At 38.5% G+C, this 18517-nt stretch overlaps 1 protein-coding gene and 1 pseudogene across 1 annotated transcript; one reads left to right on the plus strand and one right to left on the minus strand.

Annotated features, from left to right (window-relative positions):
* Nucleotides 1-2595: 2595 nt before the first annotated feature.
* On the minus strand, nt 2596-8790 carry LOC148574895 (uncharacterized; annotated as a pseudogene).
* On the plus strand, nt 4963-5808 carry LOC148574896 (uncharacterized). Its single transcript, XM_088504629.1, has one exon. The coding sequence runs from the start codon at nt 4963-4965 to the stop codon at nt 5806-5808; it is 846 nt and encodes a 281-aa protein (XP_088360755.1).
* Nucleotides 8791-18517: the final 9727 nt, after the last annotated feature.

Consider the following 18517-nt stretch of genomic DNA (forward strand, 5'->3'; position numbering starts at 1 on the left):
TTTTGGATTTTGATTGAGTCTTTTTTGGATCGTACTTGTGTTTCTTTGTTAAAATACTTTAATTTTTGATTACTTTGAGAAAAAAATTCCTGAAAATATAATGATACTAAAATAATTTCAAATACTTTATTAGTTTTAAAATTTCACTAGAAAATATAAGAATTTTGATTAAAATATAAGAAAACCAATTAAAAAAAAAACCTAAAAACTACTAAAGATGTCTAGACATCAACAATAATTCAATAAACTATCACATTCATAAATTTATTCCTTGAGTAATTACCTAAATCAATTTATGAGATTTTTTAAATTAACACTTTAGTCTTCAAGATTTTGAAATACAAAAAATGATCTTCAATATTTATCTCTATTAAACAATATAGTTTCTTCTAATTTTATCTGTTAGTGACTATTAATATGGAACATTAATTCATACACCTGGTTATTAAGTGTCTACATACGTAAATTAGAGACTAAACAAATCAGCTAGTTTTAGAATGAAATACAACTAGTCTTCAAAAAGTTTAAAAATTTTAAATAGTTCCTTAAATTTTAAAAAATTTCAAATTAAACACTCATTTCAATGAACAACACAATCCCTCACAGATTAAAATAGTTTATTTTCTTCAAAATGTTGATGCTTGCTTCTTGTTTCATTTAAATAGGAAAAAAAAAAAAAGAATAAGACCCTACATATTCGAATAGCCACCCACTCAGTGAATATAATATACCATGTTTATCACGGTTTAGGTTAGTTCATATTTTGTTGTGTTTAGGGTTCAGAGCAATTTGCAACATGAAATTTATCATTTTTTGGTCTCTTTAGAAATGGAGTTGTTTAGAATGAACACACGCACTTCATATGACTCTCGTTATTATAAGAACAACATTTGACTTAGAAATTAGAATACTACTAAGTATTAACTTACATTTGCCAATGAGCCTTAGTTTATATGGCATATTTCCTCCTCTCCACCTCAAAGGTCTAGGGTTCAAATTTTAGGTAGTGCTTATTTTCGAAGACAGAACACAGAGACATGAACAACGAATATTTAAAACATATTTGAAAATAGAGACATGGACACAGAACACATTGCCTCCAAGACACTATAAAAGCGTTCTTTTTGTCAGATACTCTTTTTTTAGTAAAATTTCTTACTTGACTGGATAATTAATTTATTTTTTTTATCGTTCATTCTCTTCTTTATGGCACGCTATATTAATAGAGACTTAATTCACTTTTCTACTTTATGTTATTTTATTTATTCTTAATTTTGTTATCTTAATACCATTTTTATCTTATTGGTTTATAGACCAATTTTTCTTATAATTTTCTATACTCCTACATATTCTTATTTTTTTTATTAAATTAATTTGTATTTGATGTAAAAAATTTGGAATCACATGGCTATTTTAGTCATTTCGCATAATATCTTAGTTTTGTCCATGTCTATCCAAACATAATACAGAACATTACATTAGTGTCTTGTCCATCGTATCCAAACACAATGCACAAAAACTAATTTTTAGTGTTTCTGTTCTATTATTTCTGTCTTAGTGTCATGTCCTGTCCTGTCTCAAAAAATAAACGCAGCCTTAGATATTACAATTGAGAAAAAAATGTGGTAAAAGTGTGAGAAATGTATGAGTGTATTGTGTACCTAGGATTGAGGGTTGTCGAGTCCATTGAAGTACCTAAAATTGGAGATTGTCCAATCCACTGACCCAAAAAAAACTTATATTTATGTCAAACTTACATCTTGTTATGTTTGCAATAGAGCACAATGTGAATATTTTAGAATGAGAAAGTATAAAAAAACATTATTTTTTTAATAATGTAAATAATAAATTAAAAAAATTAATTTTAATTTTAAAAATTAAATTTTGAATTAATTAGATATAACTAACAGAATTGTATATTAAAACTTGTCAAAATTGGTGATTGTGACAATTGTTCACTATATCAGCATTTGTGATGACTAATTTAAAGTTGGAATCAATTTGGCAATGTTAAGGTGTGATTATTGTTCACTGATTTATTAATTAAAAATTGACAATGCAAATAGAAAAACTAAATACTTAATCAAATGTTTAGAACTTCCAATCAATCCGCTTTCCAACCATAAATATAACTTTCACACTTTGGATATTTTGTTCATCAAAAAAACTTTTTTAAGATATTTTAAATTTTTTAGGATTGTTTTGTATTTTATTTTAAAGACTGATTCATCTATTTTGTACACTTTACACTTAACGACTACATGAATCAATATTCTATATCAGCAGTCAATGTTAGTGATTAACCGAGTAAATTAAAAAAAACTGTACTGCCTAACCAAATTAAAATTAAAAATTATTTTGTATATTTTAAAATTTAAAAGATTGAAGTATATAATTTTAAAAATTTTAGAGATTAATTTAAATAATTAGGGCAAAATACTATAATAAGCCAACATCAATCCAAATTTACCTATATGAGCCAAAATGAAAATCGATACAGACCAGATCATATTTTAATGTAATTCGAACCAGGCTAGTTCGAACTTCATCCTCAAATAAATCGAACCAGAGCAGTTCGAATTTCAAACAAAAAATTCAAAGTAAATCGAACCAGCCTGGTTCGAACTAGGAATGCAAGTAATTCGAACCACGCCAGTTCGAATTATGGGTAAATGAGGTCATCAAGTAATTCGAACCACCCTGGTTCGAATTACACTTAAGCTTGTTTGTTAGTAATTCGAACCACCCTGGTTCGAATTACTAGTGATTGGGCTATATAAGGAGTTCGAATCAGCCTCATTCGAACCATTCTCACCTTCCCCTGCCCCACCAAATCTCAGAGAAAATGACCCAGATTCTCTCCGAGAAAGACCTGAACGGAATACTCTGCTCATGGGGGACGATCCGGCACGGTTATATCGCTTGGACGGAGTCGCCCATATAGCTGGGGTCATCAACGAAGAGGTTAGTACGGAAATAACTTTGTTTTACCGGTACATGTGAGTTAGTGGTTTGGCATGCGGGTTAGATGTTGGTTTAGTCGGTGGTTTATTTTAGTGGTTTATGTTAGTGATTTCTGTTAATGGTTTATGTTAGTGGTTTTTGTTAGTGGTTTATGTTGGTGGTTTATCTTAGCGGTTTATCTTAGTGGTTTATGTTAGTGGTTTATCTTAGTGGTTTATGTATGTGGTTTATGTAAGTGGTTTACGTCAACGGTTTACGTTAGTGGTTTATGTTAGTGGTTTATGTAAGCGGTTTAGTTGTGGTTTTATAATGTTAGATCTTTCATGTCAGTTGTCTATGCTGGTTACTAATTTTAGTTGTTTATGCAAATGGTTCTCGTTCTTGGATTTTTAAGCGGCTATACATAGTAAGATTTTTTGGTTTATCAATTATCGTGTTGATTATGTTTGTAACCGGTAATTAAGTTGGTTCTAATAATGCGGTTCATTTCTTCCGCAGCCTCAGCGATGCATCAGGAGCATGCGGCGGCAGCAGGGCATGGTCCTGGATGACAGATACGTTCCGTACCTGCAGATGGCTGGTCTTTACCATCTTGCAAGGTTGAACGATAGATGGTTCCGGTTGGACGAGGCCCTTGTCAGTGCGTTTGTCGAGCGATGGCGTCCGGAGACGCACACGTTTCATATGCCGTTCGGAGGGTGCACGATCACACTCCAGGACGTGGCATACCAACTGGGTTTGCCAGTGGACGGGCGTTACGTCAGCGGCTGCCTATCAGAGTTCCATATATACATCGAGGGTGGCCGTCCAGCCTGGGTTTGGTTCGAGGAGTTGCTTGGAGTGGTACCTCCTCCTAGCCAGGTTCAGAAGTACGCGGTCAACTGCAGCTGGTTTCAGGAGACGTTTGGTGAGTGCCCGGAGGGAGCTGATGAGGATACTGTGCATCGTTATGCCCGTGCGTACATCATGATGTTGTTGGGCACGCAGCTTTTTGCGGACAAGTCGGGCAACCGCGTTCACATCAGATGGCTTCCTTTTGTAGCTAGGCTGGAGGAGATGGGGACCTACAGCTGGGGTTCTGCAGCACTGGCATGGTTGTATCGGTGCATGTGCCGAGTGGCGAACAGAAACTTTATCAAGCTAGCGGGCCCACTTCAGCTATTTCAGTCATGGATTTTCTGGCGATTTCCTCGCTTTAGGCCTGCAGGATTTGAGACGTTCAGCTGGCCATTGGCCTCGAGGTACTGTATTAAGCTTTGTCTATTACAATTCACTACACATAACCACGTGTTCATTCATAATGTATTGGATACCCTAAGCATACCTATAAGTAGCTGTAACACATGTGCATGATGCAGGTGGTCAGGTTACATCCCTTCCAGTAGCGAGAAGGGTCCTAGAGTTCAGATGTGGAGGCTCTGGATAGACCGGTTGCAGGATAGAGAGGTCAGTATGTTACTTAATAAGTTTTTTTTATTTAATCACGATTTACGAGTTGGGATCACGAGTTGGCCTGACATTGTATCGTTCTGGGTGCAGTTTATCTGGATGCCGTACAGCAGCCCCGACGTACTTCAGGTCGTGCATCCCGAGGTTTTGGAGCCTCGACATATGGTGCTGTGGCGGTCTGTTACATCGCTTATCTACTTTGCCGTCATAGAGTGGCATCAGATCGATAGGGTTCTTTCGCAGTTTGGAGGGGTGCAGCCCCGTCCAGATGCCGCCCTGAACATCGACTTTCTGATGTCGAAGGACGGCAGAGGCGGCGATCGATGGTTCCCGTCCCACTTGCAGAAGTGGCATCAATATTGGGACTCCCGTACGGATAGCGTGCTGAGGTTCGATGTTGTTGCTGACCCTGGTCCGTCGCATCAGTTCTTGGATTGGTGGAGTCAGCACGGGAAGAGGTTTTTGTCTCCGGATCCGCAGTTGGGCGATCCGAGAGCCGTTGATATTCCTGTTGAGGCTTCACAGCGGGGACCTGGGCGAGTTCCTGAGATGGATCGGCCAGACGACGTGCCGGACAGGCGGCGGGTTGACAGGAGAGCTCGCGTGGACACACGGCGTAGCCAGCGTGACTGGGGGTGGCTTGAGCGTGCTATGGAGGATGATGACGAGGCCGGCCCCGCTGGGGTGCGACGACGACGCCATCCTGGCAGAGGTAGAGGGCGTGCTGCGGTTCATGTCGCTCCACCTGATCCTGAGGACGATGACGATGATCAGCATGGGCCCGAGGGCGGGGATGGTGCAGGGGCGGCTGCAGTTGTAGGTGTTAGTACCCATGATGGGGTGCACGGAGGTGAGTGGTATGGCTCAGGGATGGGTGACGGGGCTGAGCCTAGTGACGCTGGACTTGGGTCGGGTCCTTTTGGACATTACTTTGTTGGAGTACCCACCGACGACCAGCCTCAGCAGGATGGTACTCCATGGGTTATTCCCGGATCACAGTGGCAGGACTTCCTTGGGGCAGATACGCTTGATGTGGACTTCGGCAGTCCTCGGTTTCTGGAGGAGATTACGGCTATCATGCAGGAGGACGATCCGGGCAGGAGGCGTGCTCAGACACCTAGCACACAGGCACCCTTAGATGTTGATCTGAACGAGCCTGCTACGACACCTATTGCTGACCAGTTTGGTTTGGGAGGTACCCCACACTCCGCTTACACCGCTGCATCACAGTCTGTCGCCGGGCCGTCTGCCGCACCTGTCCATTTTACACCACCCGCACCGCCTGCCCCGCATGAGGATGCAGATGAGATAGAGGATGAGGAGCCGTTTATCCGCAGAGGTCAGAGGCCACGGGTACCCCGTCGTTGTGGGACAGGCTCCCACTTGTTTAGATGATTTATTTTTCATGTATTTTGGAGGTTAGTTTTCATTCATGTATTATAACCATGTGGACTACTGTTGTGACTTTAGTGCTGTTTTTCCATGTTGTTTGTTCATCTTATTGTATCTTCAAAATCTGGTATTTACCTAGTCGATCAGTGAATATTTATTATCATTGAATCATTAAACACTTTAATGTTGACAATTACTTATCAACTTTTGCCTTTATGGGGATTCTATGTATACTCAAATTCGAAAACACCTTTTTCATTACTAGAAGGTAGAAAGATCAACGGATTACATAAGTCCTCAAACATAACATATAACAAGAAAAATAAAAACCAAAAAGCACTAACACTAACAACATCGCTACTAGTGTCCCCCCGTGTGAGACGATCCTCCAAGCTGTGGGCAATTCCGACGGGTGTGTCCGGACTGGCGACAGAGGCCACACCTCCTCGGCCGGTTCGGATCTGTCTCGTCCATATTCGTCCGTATCCTAGTGGATCTTGGACGACCCTCTCTCGCACGCCTCCTGGCAGGGTCCGGAATCACCGTGGGTCCGTCGTAAGGTGGCCAGAAGCCCTCCGGTATCGGTGGTGTGAATTCCATCCGGTACACACTGAACACTGAACTGATCTGATACACGCTGTGAACATAAGAGGACCAGGTAAGCCGTGCGTAGGCGCAGCATGCAAGTGCATGCTGGCACGGGAAATGAAGCGCCTGGAAGTACCTGCAGTCGCAGGTCCGGGATGCAAGCGATACTCTGTAGGTACCCAACGAGAAAGAACCAGTAGGAGTGGTCTCTGCTACGGTGAACTCCGAGTTATCACAGTCATACAAGGTCACCGTGAAGCACCTGGCCGTCTTCATGTTGGCCTCAATAGACTTCACCAAGTACTGACTGAATTGTTGTCCGGTTCCCATCTGAGCCGCAGCCTCTCTCCCCTTACGAACAAAGAGTTCCGCAAGCCTACCATATGTTGCCTTAACCAGGGAGGATACAGGGAGATTTCTGACACCCTTGAGTATTGAGTTCACACACTCGGAGATATTAGTCGTCATGTGACCAAATCGCCGCCCATCATCACGATGCTGAGTCCACAAGGAGTAGTCAATCCGGTTCGCCCACTCACACATCGCTGGGTCTTCAGACCGCAGAATATCAAACCAATAATCAAACTCAACCTCGGTCTTCGCATAAGCAGCATTCACTAGAAGCCTCCGTGCGTCCTTGCCCTTGAAGGTTAGGGAAAAATTAGCAGCTACATGTCGAATCCAGAATGCACGGTATGCAGATGGAGGTAACCACCCTCCGTCAGGTGCCTCAAGGGCAACCTTGATGCCGTTATACCTGTCGGAGATAACCAGCAATCCCGGCTGCGGTGTCACGTGCTGTCAAAGGTGGGAGAGAAAGAATGACCAAGACTCTACATTCTCACCCTCTACTAGTGCGAATGCAACAGGTAGAATGTTCGAGTTCCCATCCTGTGCAATCGCGATGAGCAACGTTCCCCCGTACTTCCCATACAGATGTGTGCCGTCGATGCTAACTAGCGGCTTGCAATGACGGAATGCCTCGATGCACGGTGGAAATGTCCAGAAAAGTCTGTGAAAATAGGCTTCAGACTCGTCAACTTGTCCACCAACTCGAACGGGGCTCGTGCGTAGGACTGCAACAGTACCCGGCATTGTTAACTGGACTCCCAACACCCACCTAGGGAGCTCATTGTATGACTCATCCCAGTCACCGTAGATGAGGGAAATAGCCTTCTGTTTCGCCATCCAGACCCTCTTGTAAGTCGGCCTAAACCCAAAGTGTGCTGCTGTGGCATTTAGGAGCACCTTTATGCTGACGGATGCATCGGCCCTGACCATTGGCATAATGAACGCCGAAATCACATGATAATCCAAGCTCCTGTGGTCACTCGAGATGGAGGTCGCAAGACAAGTGTGAGGTCCATTGTACCGTTTAACCTCTCAAATGCCCTTGCGCTGCCTGAGGCTCAGTCGAATCAACCAGGTGCACCCATTCCCAAACTCAGAACACTTGCCCACATAACGGCGATGATCAGACTCCACTACCTTGTACTGTACCCCTCGCCGGATGCTGTAGGTCTTCACACTTAACAGGGCCTCATCTTTATCTTGAAATTGCTGACCAACCTGAAACTCTGTCAGACCAGCTGTCCCTTCCGCATCTCTAGCTCCGTATCCAACGCAATGCCCTGAAACACCCTCCTGCCTCATGGCGTCCAGGTCCAAAGAGGAAAAATATGGTGGATACTGCTGTGTGCCAGAACTAGAACCACCGACCGCCAATGCAGGCTCACTCGCTCCGACATCGTCGCCGCTTTCATCCTCAATCATATCCGGCTCGATGTCGTCCGCCTCTGCATCATCCAACAATCCGTCTCCGACGCCCACTGGTGGAACGCCCTGTAAACCGTTCGGCGGAACATCAAATGATCCTACCACGTCGCCTACTCCGTCATTGAGATCAACAGCAAAAGACGGGGAGGCGACCGGTTGGACCGCTGTCTCGTACACAGGGACGGACGAAGAAGCAACGGCAGGCCTGAAACTGGAACCGGCTGCCGTGGCTACAGTGGTGGTATTCCGGTTCGAACCCCCTGAGCTGGATACCACATCAACCAGCTTTGCCAACAATTCTGGTGTCCTCACCTCTGGGAACTGCCTCCGACAAAGAAACAAAACTTGCAGGTCCTCATCACTACCAATCGTGAAACAATCATACTTCACAGTATCCTGCAGGACCGTGACTGGAATGCGATAAAAAAACTTCTTAACCCGCTTCGCACCTTCCACACCGAGTTTCCTCAGCACAGATCTAACAAGGTCATCATAGCTCGTCGTAGGACTAACGACAATACAGAGGGGATCCTTATCTGTGAACTTCACCCCGGAACGAGTTTTCCTCTTAATGGATCCTCTGTGGTGAACCAAAACACCAAAACTCTCCTCACTAGCCATCTTACACCCTCTAATGAGAGCAACTCACGTTTACAACCCTATATATACTGCTCTGTATACCAGTAAATCGAACCAACGTGGTTCGAATTATCTAATGCAGCATATTTACCTATAATTCGAACCAGCCTGGTTCGAATTATGTGATACAGCTTCTCTCTCTGTAAATCGAACCAGCCTGGTTCGATTTACTTCAAGCTTCTTCTCTCTACGTAGTTCGAACTGGAGTGGTTCGAATTATTAACAAATAGAGTTCGAACCATCCTGGTTCGAATTATATAAAAATACGACCTGGTTTATTGCTGAAACGATTTTCGTTTTGGCGTATTTAGGTTACAGGATTCTTCACTTAGCTTATTAGGGTTTTTTGCCCAAAGAATTACCCTAATTCGCTTATTTATAGCTTTGCAATGGTGGTATCCCCGAAACTGATTCTGCCCAAGTACCTACATTGATTATTCCTCAGTTCATCAAAAACCATAACTAATTAATTTCCATCTGTATTCTAGACCAAGTTGACTTGCTTTAAGATGAGGACCCATTTGGGAAACAAACTCAAGTTACAATTAATCAATTATATTCTGGTGTGCCCAGCGCAGAAGAAAATTAGAGAACAGGGATCGAAGTTAGTTGACTAATTGGCTTTTCAAAGTTTTGGCCAAGGGCAATGCAACCGGTTGATAAAGCTGTTACAATATCTGTCCATGAGAAAAAAACAACTTGGACTGTTGCATGTGCTTACCTTAATACATTTGTTTTTATTTTCTGGAGTAAAAGAATGATCAAGAAATTTCTTCTATATGAGCAACTCAAAAGAATGGTGCTATTACCATTTTAGTGCAAATTTGAAAAATATTATTAACGTTATTTAAATATTTAAAAGTGAATATCCTAAACAAGATTTAAAGGGAAAAAAGAAGACAGTATAGTTATTAATTATAGTGAGACTATCAAATTTCAAGAATAATGAAGTCAATTTCAACACAAAATATTACGATGGTTTACATATTTTAAAAGAAAATAATTTTTTTAGGACTGAATACTTCTTTAAAATTCTATCATCTTATAATTTTATTTTGCTATTATTCTATATATTTTCTTTTCAAATATACAATAACAAATTTTAGATCTATAATTTCATTCATATCAGCTAAAGTTATTATCACTAACTCTTTAATTTAACTTTACTTTGTGTAATATATATTTTATGAATATTTATAACTATTCATCCTTAAATTTTATATAGTTTAAAATTATTATAAATAAAAATAAAAACATTACTACTAAATGAACAAGGTTTTCTTGAATTAAATCCAATTCGAGGTTATTGACAAAAATGGTACTAGAATAATTTTAAAATTTGATAAGTGTGCATCTGAGCTTGTCAAATCTATAAAAAAAAATGTTGAATACGTCGAATTTATTATTGGATATTAGTGATGGATTTATCGTCAGAAGTACCGATGAATCAGGCAATAATTTCGTTCGGTAAAAACGTTACCGTCGAATTCGATTTTCCGTTGGTAAATGCACTGGTAATATTTGGAGGAAAGAATGGGAAATTTGGCGCATTTTGTACCGTCGGATTTATCTGTGATAAATCTCACTTAATGGAACACAGCATTTTGTTACGTACAATAGGGTTACCATCGGATTGATCCGTCAGAAAATCCAACAGTAAAAGTGACCCTAATTACAGTCGTGTACCCTATCCCCCTCATTTTGGAAGACAACTCTCTCTCTCTCTCTCTCTCTCTCTCTCTCTCTTCAGCTCCCTTCCGCCAAACCACCTCCCGCAGCCCTCTGCCAGCGCCTGCCACTACCACCAGCCTCCGAAGACTGCGTGGACTAATTGCTGCCACCACCAACTTACGTCACGTGGAACACTATCGTGCCACTGCTGATTTCGTCGCTGCTTGCTGGAGCTACTTCCTTCCTTTGTCTGGGTAGGTTGTCCTCCTCCTTCTTCATATTGTATCCTATTTTACATCTGTATTTTTTAAACTGAAATCTTAAATGCATAAATGCAACCTTCCAAATTGGTCAATGCCGCTACCACTACATCGTACATGCTGCCACCTCCACACCAGAAAAGTTTTATGTGCCATCACTATCTTTAGGTAACTACTCACTCACTAAGAAATTTAGAGTAGTTAAACTTTAAACCCTAATTTATGTAATTTTAATTTGTTATGTGTTATAAAATATGCAATTAGGATGACGATTACTAAGTTATAAGTGATGAGGCAAAATTGATATGCTCGTAAATTGGTAAGTGCACCAAATCGTTCCAAATAATACCACGATGAGTGGATATCGTTCCCATAAGGATTAATGGATAGAAGCAAGCAACGTCTAATCGAATATCTAATTAGATCAATCAAACTTTAGCATGAGAACTTTGGATCGTGATGTAGAGCAAAGAATGATGAAGAGAGAATTGATTTTGGATTGATTGGGTGAGAGAAGGCTTAGAGAATTAGAAAAGTAATCAAGAATAAGAATGTTAAAGGCATTGGAGATGTTAAATTCTTAGAAAAAATAAGGTTTAATTACTCTGTTGGTCCCTATAGTTTCGCGAAATTTTCAATTAGGTCCCTATACTTTTTTTCCTTTTAATTGAGTTCTTTCACCAATTTTTTTTAATTGGGTCCCTACACTTTTTTTTTCCTTTTATTTAGGTCCCTATACCAAATTTTTTTAGTTGGGTCCCTATAAAATTAAGCCAATTACTACTAAGAGGGACTTAACTAAAAAAAATTAGTGTAGGGACCCAATTAAAAAGAAAAAAAGTATAGGGACCTAATTGAAAATTTCACGAAACTATAAGGACCAACAGAGTAATTAAACCAAAAAAAATACTTGTATTTTTCTACTTTAACTCATACAAAAATCTTTTCACGTAAAAATCATTTATAATCAAATTCCAATGCCTTGACAATTTAATTTCTCTTAACTTAATTAATTTCCAATCCCTTAGTCAACTAATTAAGAGAAGAGGTTAACAACAATTTTCGATTTAAAGCCACACAATATTCAAAGACTATCCATAGCTGAATTATATGTCACATATTCAAAGACTAATTCTAAATAATTGAATATTATGAGATGAGTTTCAAGGTATTTCTGATATTAAATAACATGAATAGAAAAAAAGGATAACACTATTATATTCTATCTTAAAGTAATAGAATATTTCTAATTATTTTTTATTTTAAAACGTAAGATCAATTACAATTTTTTCATGTTTAATTTTGATGAAAGTAAATAGATATTTAGGGTTATTACTTTTTACATTTCACTTGCTTTATTAAATTTTCAAGTTAGATTTTTAAGTTTTGATTATTAGTTTTTATATTTTTACTACCTTAACTTCTATTTTATGATTTTTTTAAAGCTGTGTAGCTTTAATCATGGGTTCTTCGTGCAGTACTCAAGATGATTTTCTATCTCTAAATGTACTATGTTGTTTATGTTTTATGTTGGACATACTTTTTTTGTAAGGCCCACATCGGTTGGAGAGGAGAACAAAGCATGCCTTATAAGGGTGTGGATACCTCTCCCTAGCATGACGCGTTTTGACGAGTGAGTGTGGGGGGCTTCGGCTATCATCCCTATCGTCAAAGGCAAAACCGTGAGGCCTTGTGTGCCAAAGTAGACAATATCGTGCTAGCGGGTGGTCTGGGCTGTTACAGAAGATAATATCAAAGCTTATAAACAAGCTAAACCATAAGTGGCAACTGACTAAAGATCCTTCAGTCTAACTAATACTTCCCTTTCCAATTCCTTCAGACCTCCCAACCACCAGCAGGAGTATAATATAGCAAACACAGCTAAATCAAACAAGAGATATACAAATAGAAACTGATAAGGTATTTAGACAATTAGCATTCAAATAGACAATCTCAAACAATTCATATAGTATGCATATGATGAATGCCTGTCCCTAGTGGCTCTGATACCATCTGTAACAGCCCAGACCACCCGCTAGCACGATATTGTCCGCTTTGGCACACAAGGCCTCATGGTTTTGCCTTTGACGATAGGGATGATAGCCGAAGCCCCCCACACTCACTGGGAGAAGGTTGTGTAGTCGCACCTTCTCGATGAGAAAATTGTGGAGTAATAAAGGGTTGCGCACTAGAACGGCTAGAATTTGATATTTTATTGAATGCATATTTGTTCTAATTTATTTTTCCTTCAACTGCTTTTTTCTGTGAAAAGTGATAATTTTATTTGGTGGATATCTTTGAATTAAGGAAAATTTCTGCTGAATTTTAGTTTAAATAGTTTAAAACATGTTTGGTTTGTGAAAAAAATGATAATTGGATTTGGTGAGAGATTCTAATTATAGAAAAAACTCTGCAAATTTTCTAAAAAATTTAATAAGTTGTATTGTTGGTTGAATTCTAGGATGTTTGTGACAAAATGATTCCAAATCATCGTATGTAAATGTATGATAAGGATAATGGTGGATGGGAGAAGGGGGTTAAAACCTGAGTTCTTTGAGGGGTTGAAGATTTTGTTGCGTATGTATTCAACATGGAACTGTTTAGGTCTCAAGGTGTATCTAGGTGTCTATGCTATAAGTGTCATTGACTAAGTGGTTAGGACCTTTAGATATAAACCTCTATCGTAATGGGTTCAAGGATGTGTATTCGATATGGACCGAACATAGAGAAATGAATGAGCAGGAAATCAACCGGTTTGTATCGAATTCCAATAGATTTGATGGTTGATTAATGAGGGTTCGGGTCGTTAGAGAACTAAACATGGAAGAAAGGAATTGGGAAGATAACCAAGAGAGATACAACGAGATGGTGTTTGATGCAATTGGTGTTTCTGATATGGAAGATGCTGAGCAAGAGGCTAACCCAGAAGCAAAGAGTTTTTATCATTTGTTAGAATCTTCCATGAAATCTTTTTTTGAGGGGTGCGTTCATTCAAAATTGTCTGCCTATATTAGAATGATTAATATTAAGTCTGAGTCAAATCATACCCAAGAGTCTTTTGATAAGTGGGCCATCCTTTGCAAGAAATTAGTACCTGCCGGAACTACTGGCATCCCCCAAAGCCATTATGAGGCAAAGAAGTTAGTTTTGAAATCAGGTCTAAATTCAATAAAAGTCAATTGTTGTTTGAATGGTTATATGCTGTATTACAAGAGGAACATAGACCTAACTCCTTGTAGATTTTGTGATGCACAGAGATTTCAAATCGAAAAAGAATAGATTGGTAAATAGCGAGTAAAGAGAGTCCTAAACATGTGGATGCACTACCTGTCCCTAATCCCTAAGCTAAAATAATTGTATGCCTCGATGAGTTTGGCCCTCTCATAGAGATGCTTGGAAGCACTTTGATTGGATCCACCTTACATTTGCGAGGGAGCTTAGAAATGTTATATTAGCTTTATTCTCTAATGAGTTTGCACCGAACTCTAATTTCATCAACGCATACTCTTGTTAACCTGTTTTAGTGACTCATTATACCCTACCTCAGGAAATGTGCATGAAAAGGACATACATGTTCCTAATTTGTATCATACCTGGTTTAAGTAAGCCAAAGGCCAAAATAGATGTCTTCCTGCAACTCTTGGTGGATGAGTTGATAGAATTATAAATTCATGATGTAGAAATGTATGATATTTCAACCAAGACAAATTTCCAACTGCATGCTACGTTAATGTGGATTATTAACGAGTTTCCTGCATATGGGATGTTATCAGGTTGGTCTACTTAGGGCACAATATCGTATCCTATTTGTATGGAGAATACAAAGGCATTTTGGCTGACAAATGATGTAAGAATTTGTTGTTTTATTGTCATCGAAAGTTCATCGATATTGATCATCCTTGCGCAACAAGGACTCATTTAGAAAGAATAAAACTGAACAAGAAGAGGCACTTGTGAGGTTGAGTGATTTGCAAGTTTGGCATCAAGTCAATAGAATTCCAAGGATCATCTATAACGGGGCAGGGTTGAGACCTTTGGAATATGGCAGGGAGCATAATTAAACAAAACAAAGTATATTTTTGGAGTTACTTTATTGAAAAGACAACTTAGTTTGTCATTGTCTTGACATGAGGCATATTTAAAAAAATATGTTTAATAATATCATGCACACGGTAATGGACAATGAGTTGACAAAGAATAATGATAAGACAAGGTTAGACTTGATAGAAATTTGTAGGTGGATAGATCTGAACTTAAAGAGACTTGAAAATGGCCGGTGAGCTAAAGCAACGGTGGTGTTTGCTCTAATAAAGGACCAAAAACAAAATATTTGTAGTTGGATTAGGGGATTGAGATTTCCCGTTGGTTATGCCTCTAACTTGGGTAAGTGTGCAAACATCTCATAGGGTAGGTTTGCTGGGTTAAAGAGTCATGATTGTCATGTCTTTATGGAGTCATTGCTTCCTGTCACGTTTAGAGAACTTCCTACCAATATCTAAAAACTCCTCACAGAAATAAGTGACTTCTTCAGGGAGTTATGTGCTACGAAACTTAGCATTAATGATCTCACAATCATGGAAAAAAATATTCTCATTATACTTTGTAAGTTAGAGAGGACATTCTCTCTAATACTTTTTTATGTTATGGAACACTTAGCAAGGGTGTGTGGACCGGTCCAATTCAGGTGGATATACCCTTTTGAGAGGATGATTGGATCATTCAAGCGCACCGTGAAGAATAAAGCTCAGCTCGAGATTAGCATCTGTGAAGTACTCCTAGCCAAAGAAACATCCGTATTTTGCTCCTTTTATTCTGAGTCACATGTTGAGTCACGTAGTACAAGAGTTAGAAGAAACAATGAGAGGGGAGAATCATCGTCAACTAGACCAAGGTATCCAATATTTGTTCTGGAAGGAGTAGCAATAGGCGTGAGTAGTTAATATTGATTAGAGAAACAGAAAATTGATGTCGCACATCTGCATGTGTTGCTTAACTATGACCAGTTTTCACCCTACCTGTGGTGAATTTTTTAAGTCTTCTTAAATATTGCAATTAGTAACATAATAACTTCTTCATCTAATCAAAACTTCAGTACACTTAAATTTTCTTATTTATCTTATTGTATCATAGGTTATTCCAAGAAATAAATCTTGATACATCAATAAAAAATTTTTCTCATTGGTTCAAAGAATACGTTAGAATGCATCTAACTAACACAATAGAATGGAAACTAGTTGCACTTAGCTGGGGCCCAATATAAGGGCACAAGCTATTCGATATACAGTGATAATAGATATCAGTTCCATTCTTTATAATGGTCAGTGGAAAAGAAAATAGATAACACCAAAGTCTAGGTTTGTTGAGATGCAGGCGGTGGTCATTCTGATTGTTACATTGTGTTGCACAATATAATTCAATTAAAGTATTTTTGTTGCACTACATACAAAGTGTACATGTTTAAATGTGAATGGTATAATCTAAGTTTACAATAAGAAACACGAAAGCACAAGGACCACAATTTCACTGAAGTAAATGTGACCAGGAAATACAAGCATTACGATCCTTTTATTCTACCTCAAAATGCATAACAAGTATACTATTTACCTTATCCAGAGTCATGTAAGTCTAGTTAGGTAGTTGTGGTTAAGATCAAGTTTGATGGAACAGAGGGTCAGGAACCTTACCAAATTGATGACTGAACTCCTTCAAAAATGGTGGTTAATATCGGTGATCCGATCACCCTTAGGTCAGTTGTTATAGATGATGACATCATTGACCTTAGGATTGATGACGAGACACTACCACTAGAGAACGATGATGTTCAAGAAGAAGAGAGGGTCGATAGAGATGAAAGGACGAAGACGAGTTTGATGATAAGAAAATTATCTTGAAAGAGGAGGATGATAAACTAGAGGAAGAAGAAGATGATGAATCAGGAATTTACAATGTGTGCTAGCCTTAGTTCTATCTTATGTATTTCTTTATCAAAATTTGATTAGATTATAATATAATTATATTATTTCAGGTAGGAATAACGACAGGTTGATGTGTCACGAGCAGGCCTTGTTTTGATTACGACGAAGATGACTATCAAGCTCCATAGTCAATAGGGCTTTATTTAAGCCTTTATTTTGATTTATTTAGCAGCATTTTGTTCCTTCATGTTTCTATTCTATATATTTACTATTTTACATTATATATAAATCTTTGTTTTCAGATAAATTACTAATTTATTCTTTACTAATTGGGAGTTAATTATCAATTATTAAATATCGGGGTCCGTTATAGGTACAAGAAAAAATGTTAAAAAAAGTTAAAGCGACCGTCAGAATTATTCGACGGTAACAATCAACCAATTTAATTAAAAAGAACAAAGTTTTGTGGGTATCGTCGGATTTTTCCGACGGTAACGTTGTGAGAAATTTATCGTCAGAAATTTTTCGATGGTAAGTGACAACTGATTTTTGTGCCTTAAAATAATAATTCGACGCAAATTTTGACGCTAATTATTGCCGAAAAATAAACCCGATAGTAATTGGTTACTGGCGAGGTTTACAATGTCAGATTTATTCTGCTACTAAATTTGACAATAATCATGTTACCGTTGGATTTATTTTGTAAATCCGTTGGTAAATTTGACAGTATTCAGTATTTTTATTGTAGTGGGAGCACATCTTCGATGAGGACGATGCTGATGTAGCCATCGAATTTTGTTGATATGACATCCTTTTTAAAATAATTTCTTCGCTGTAATTACCAATTAAATTAAACCAAAGCATAGGTGAAAAATCACTAACTCAGCCTACACCTTGCCCTAATTTCAAACCTAGAGTTACTAAGCTACCCTTTTACTAATTAGTGTTTCTAAACCCCATCTTTTTTTTCATTGAGTGTTAAACTCAAAAGTCATAGAGGTGGAGAAACGTTGTTCTCGAAATGTGTATTGGCGCAAGGGTAACAAATTGATGCGAGAGCCATTGTTGACTAACGAGCTTCAAACGCAAGGGATTGCAAGGAGCATCATTGTGCCGCCATTGATGAGGTGGGTTTTACTTCAAGTATTTGTTGTATGAACATTGCCTCTTACAGTGAATTACACTCAATTGCTTCTTTCACCATTTTGTATGTATGTTTTCTTCGAGCGTAATCTTGCTATAGGCATTGATGAAATAAAGCTTCTATTTTTTCCACTATCTCTGGTTTATTCATTCTTTGTTCCTTTTGCTAATTTTTAGATGGATCATCTTATCTCATTTCGTTGTAACACCCTAATTACCCTAAGCCTTATCTCGCGTCGTAAAGCAAAGGTTAATCAAAGGTTACGACAGTTCTAAGCTCATACATATAATATATAGAAATAATTAATATAGTCTAGAAGCCCTATGAAGGATATAGCTCAAAATAGGATTTGAAAAGCGCAAAACATACTCACGAAGCTTCTAACTTAACGCACAAGATATAGATATAATATAACAAAAGATAATAGTATAAAATCATAAAGATCTAGCCACGGCTCGCGGAGTTTAAGCCGGCTAGATATATATATATATATATATAGACAATATAAAACCTGAAAGTTAAAACAGCTTATACAATTTTTTTCTCTCAAAATATGCCTTTAGGCAAAAGTAAAATATAAAAGATGAGAGATAAATACAAAATAAGCAAAAGACTCCAAAACAGATAGAGATCCTCCACTCTGTCACCACCAAAGCAACTCACCGAGGTGGGTTGCGACCTGCATCTGAAAACAATAACAAAAATATGGTATGAGAATC

This window comes from Arachis ipaensis, chromosome B2, assembly GCF_059453495.1.
Source record: "Arachis ipaensis isolate K30076 ecotype BB chromosome B2, ASM5945349v1, whole genome shotgun sequence".
Taxonomy (NCBI): Eukaryota; Viridiplantae; Streptophyta; class Magnoliopsida; order Fabales; family Fabaceae; genus Arachis; species Arachis ipaensis.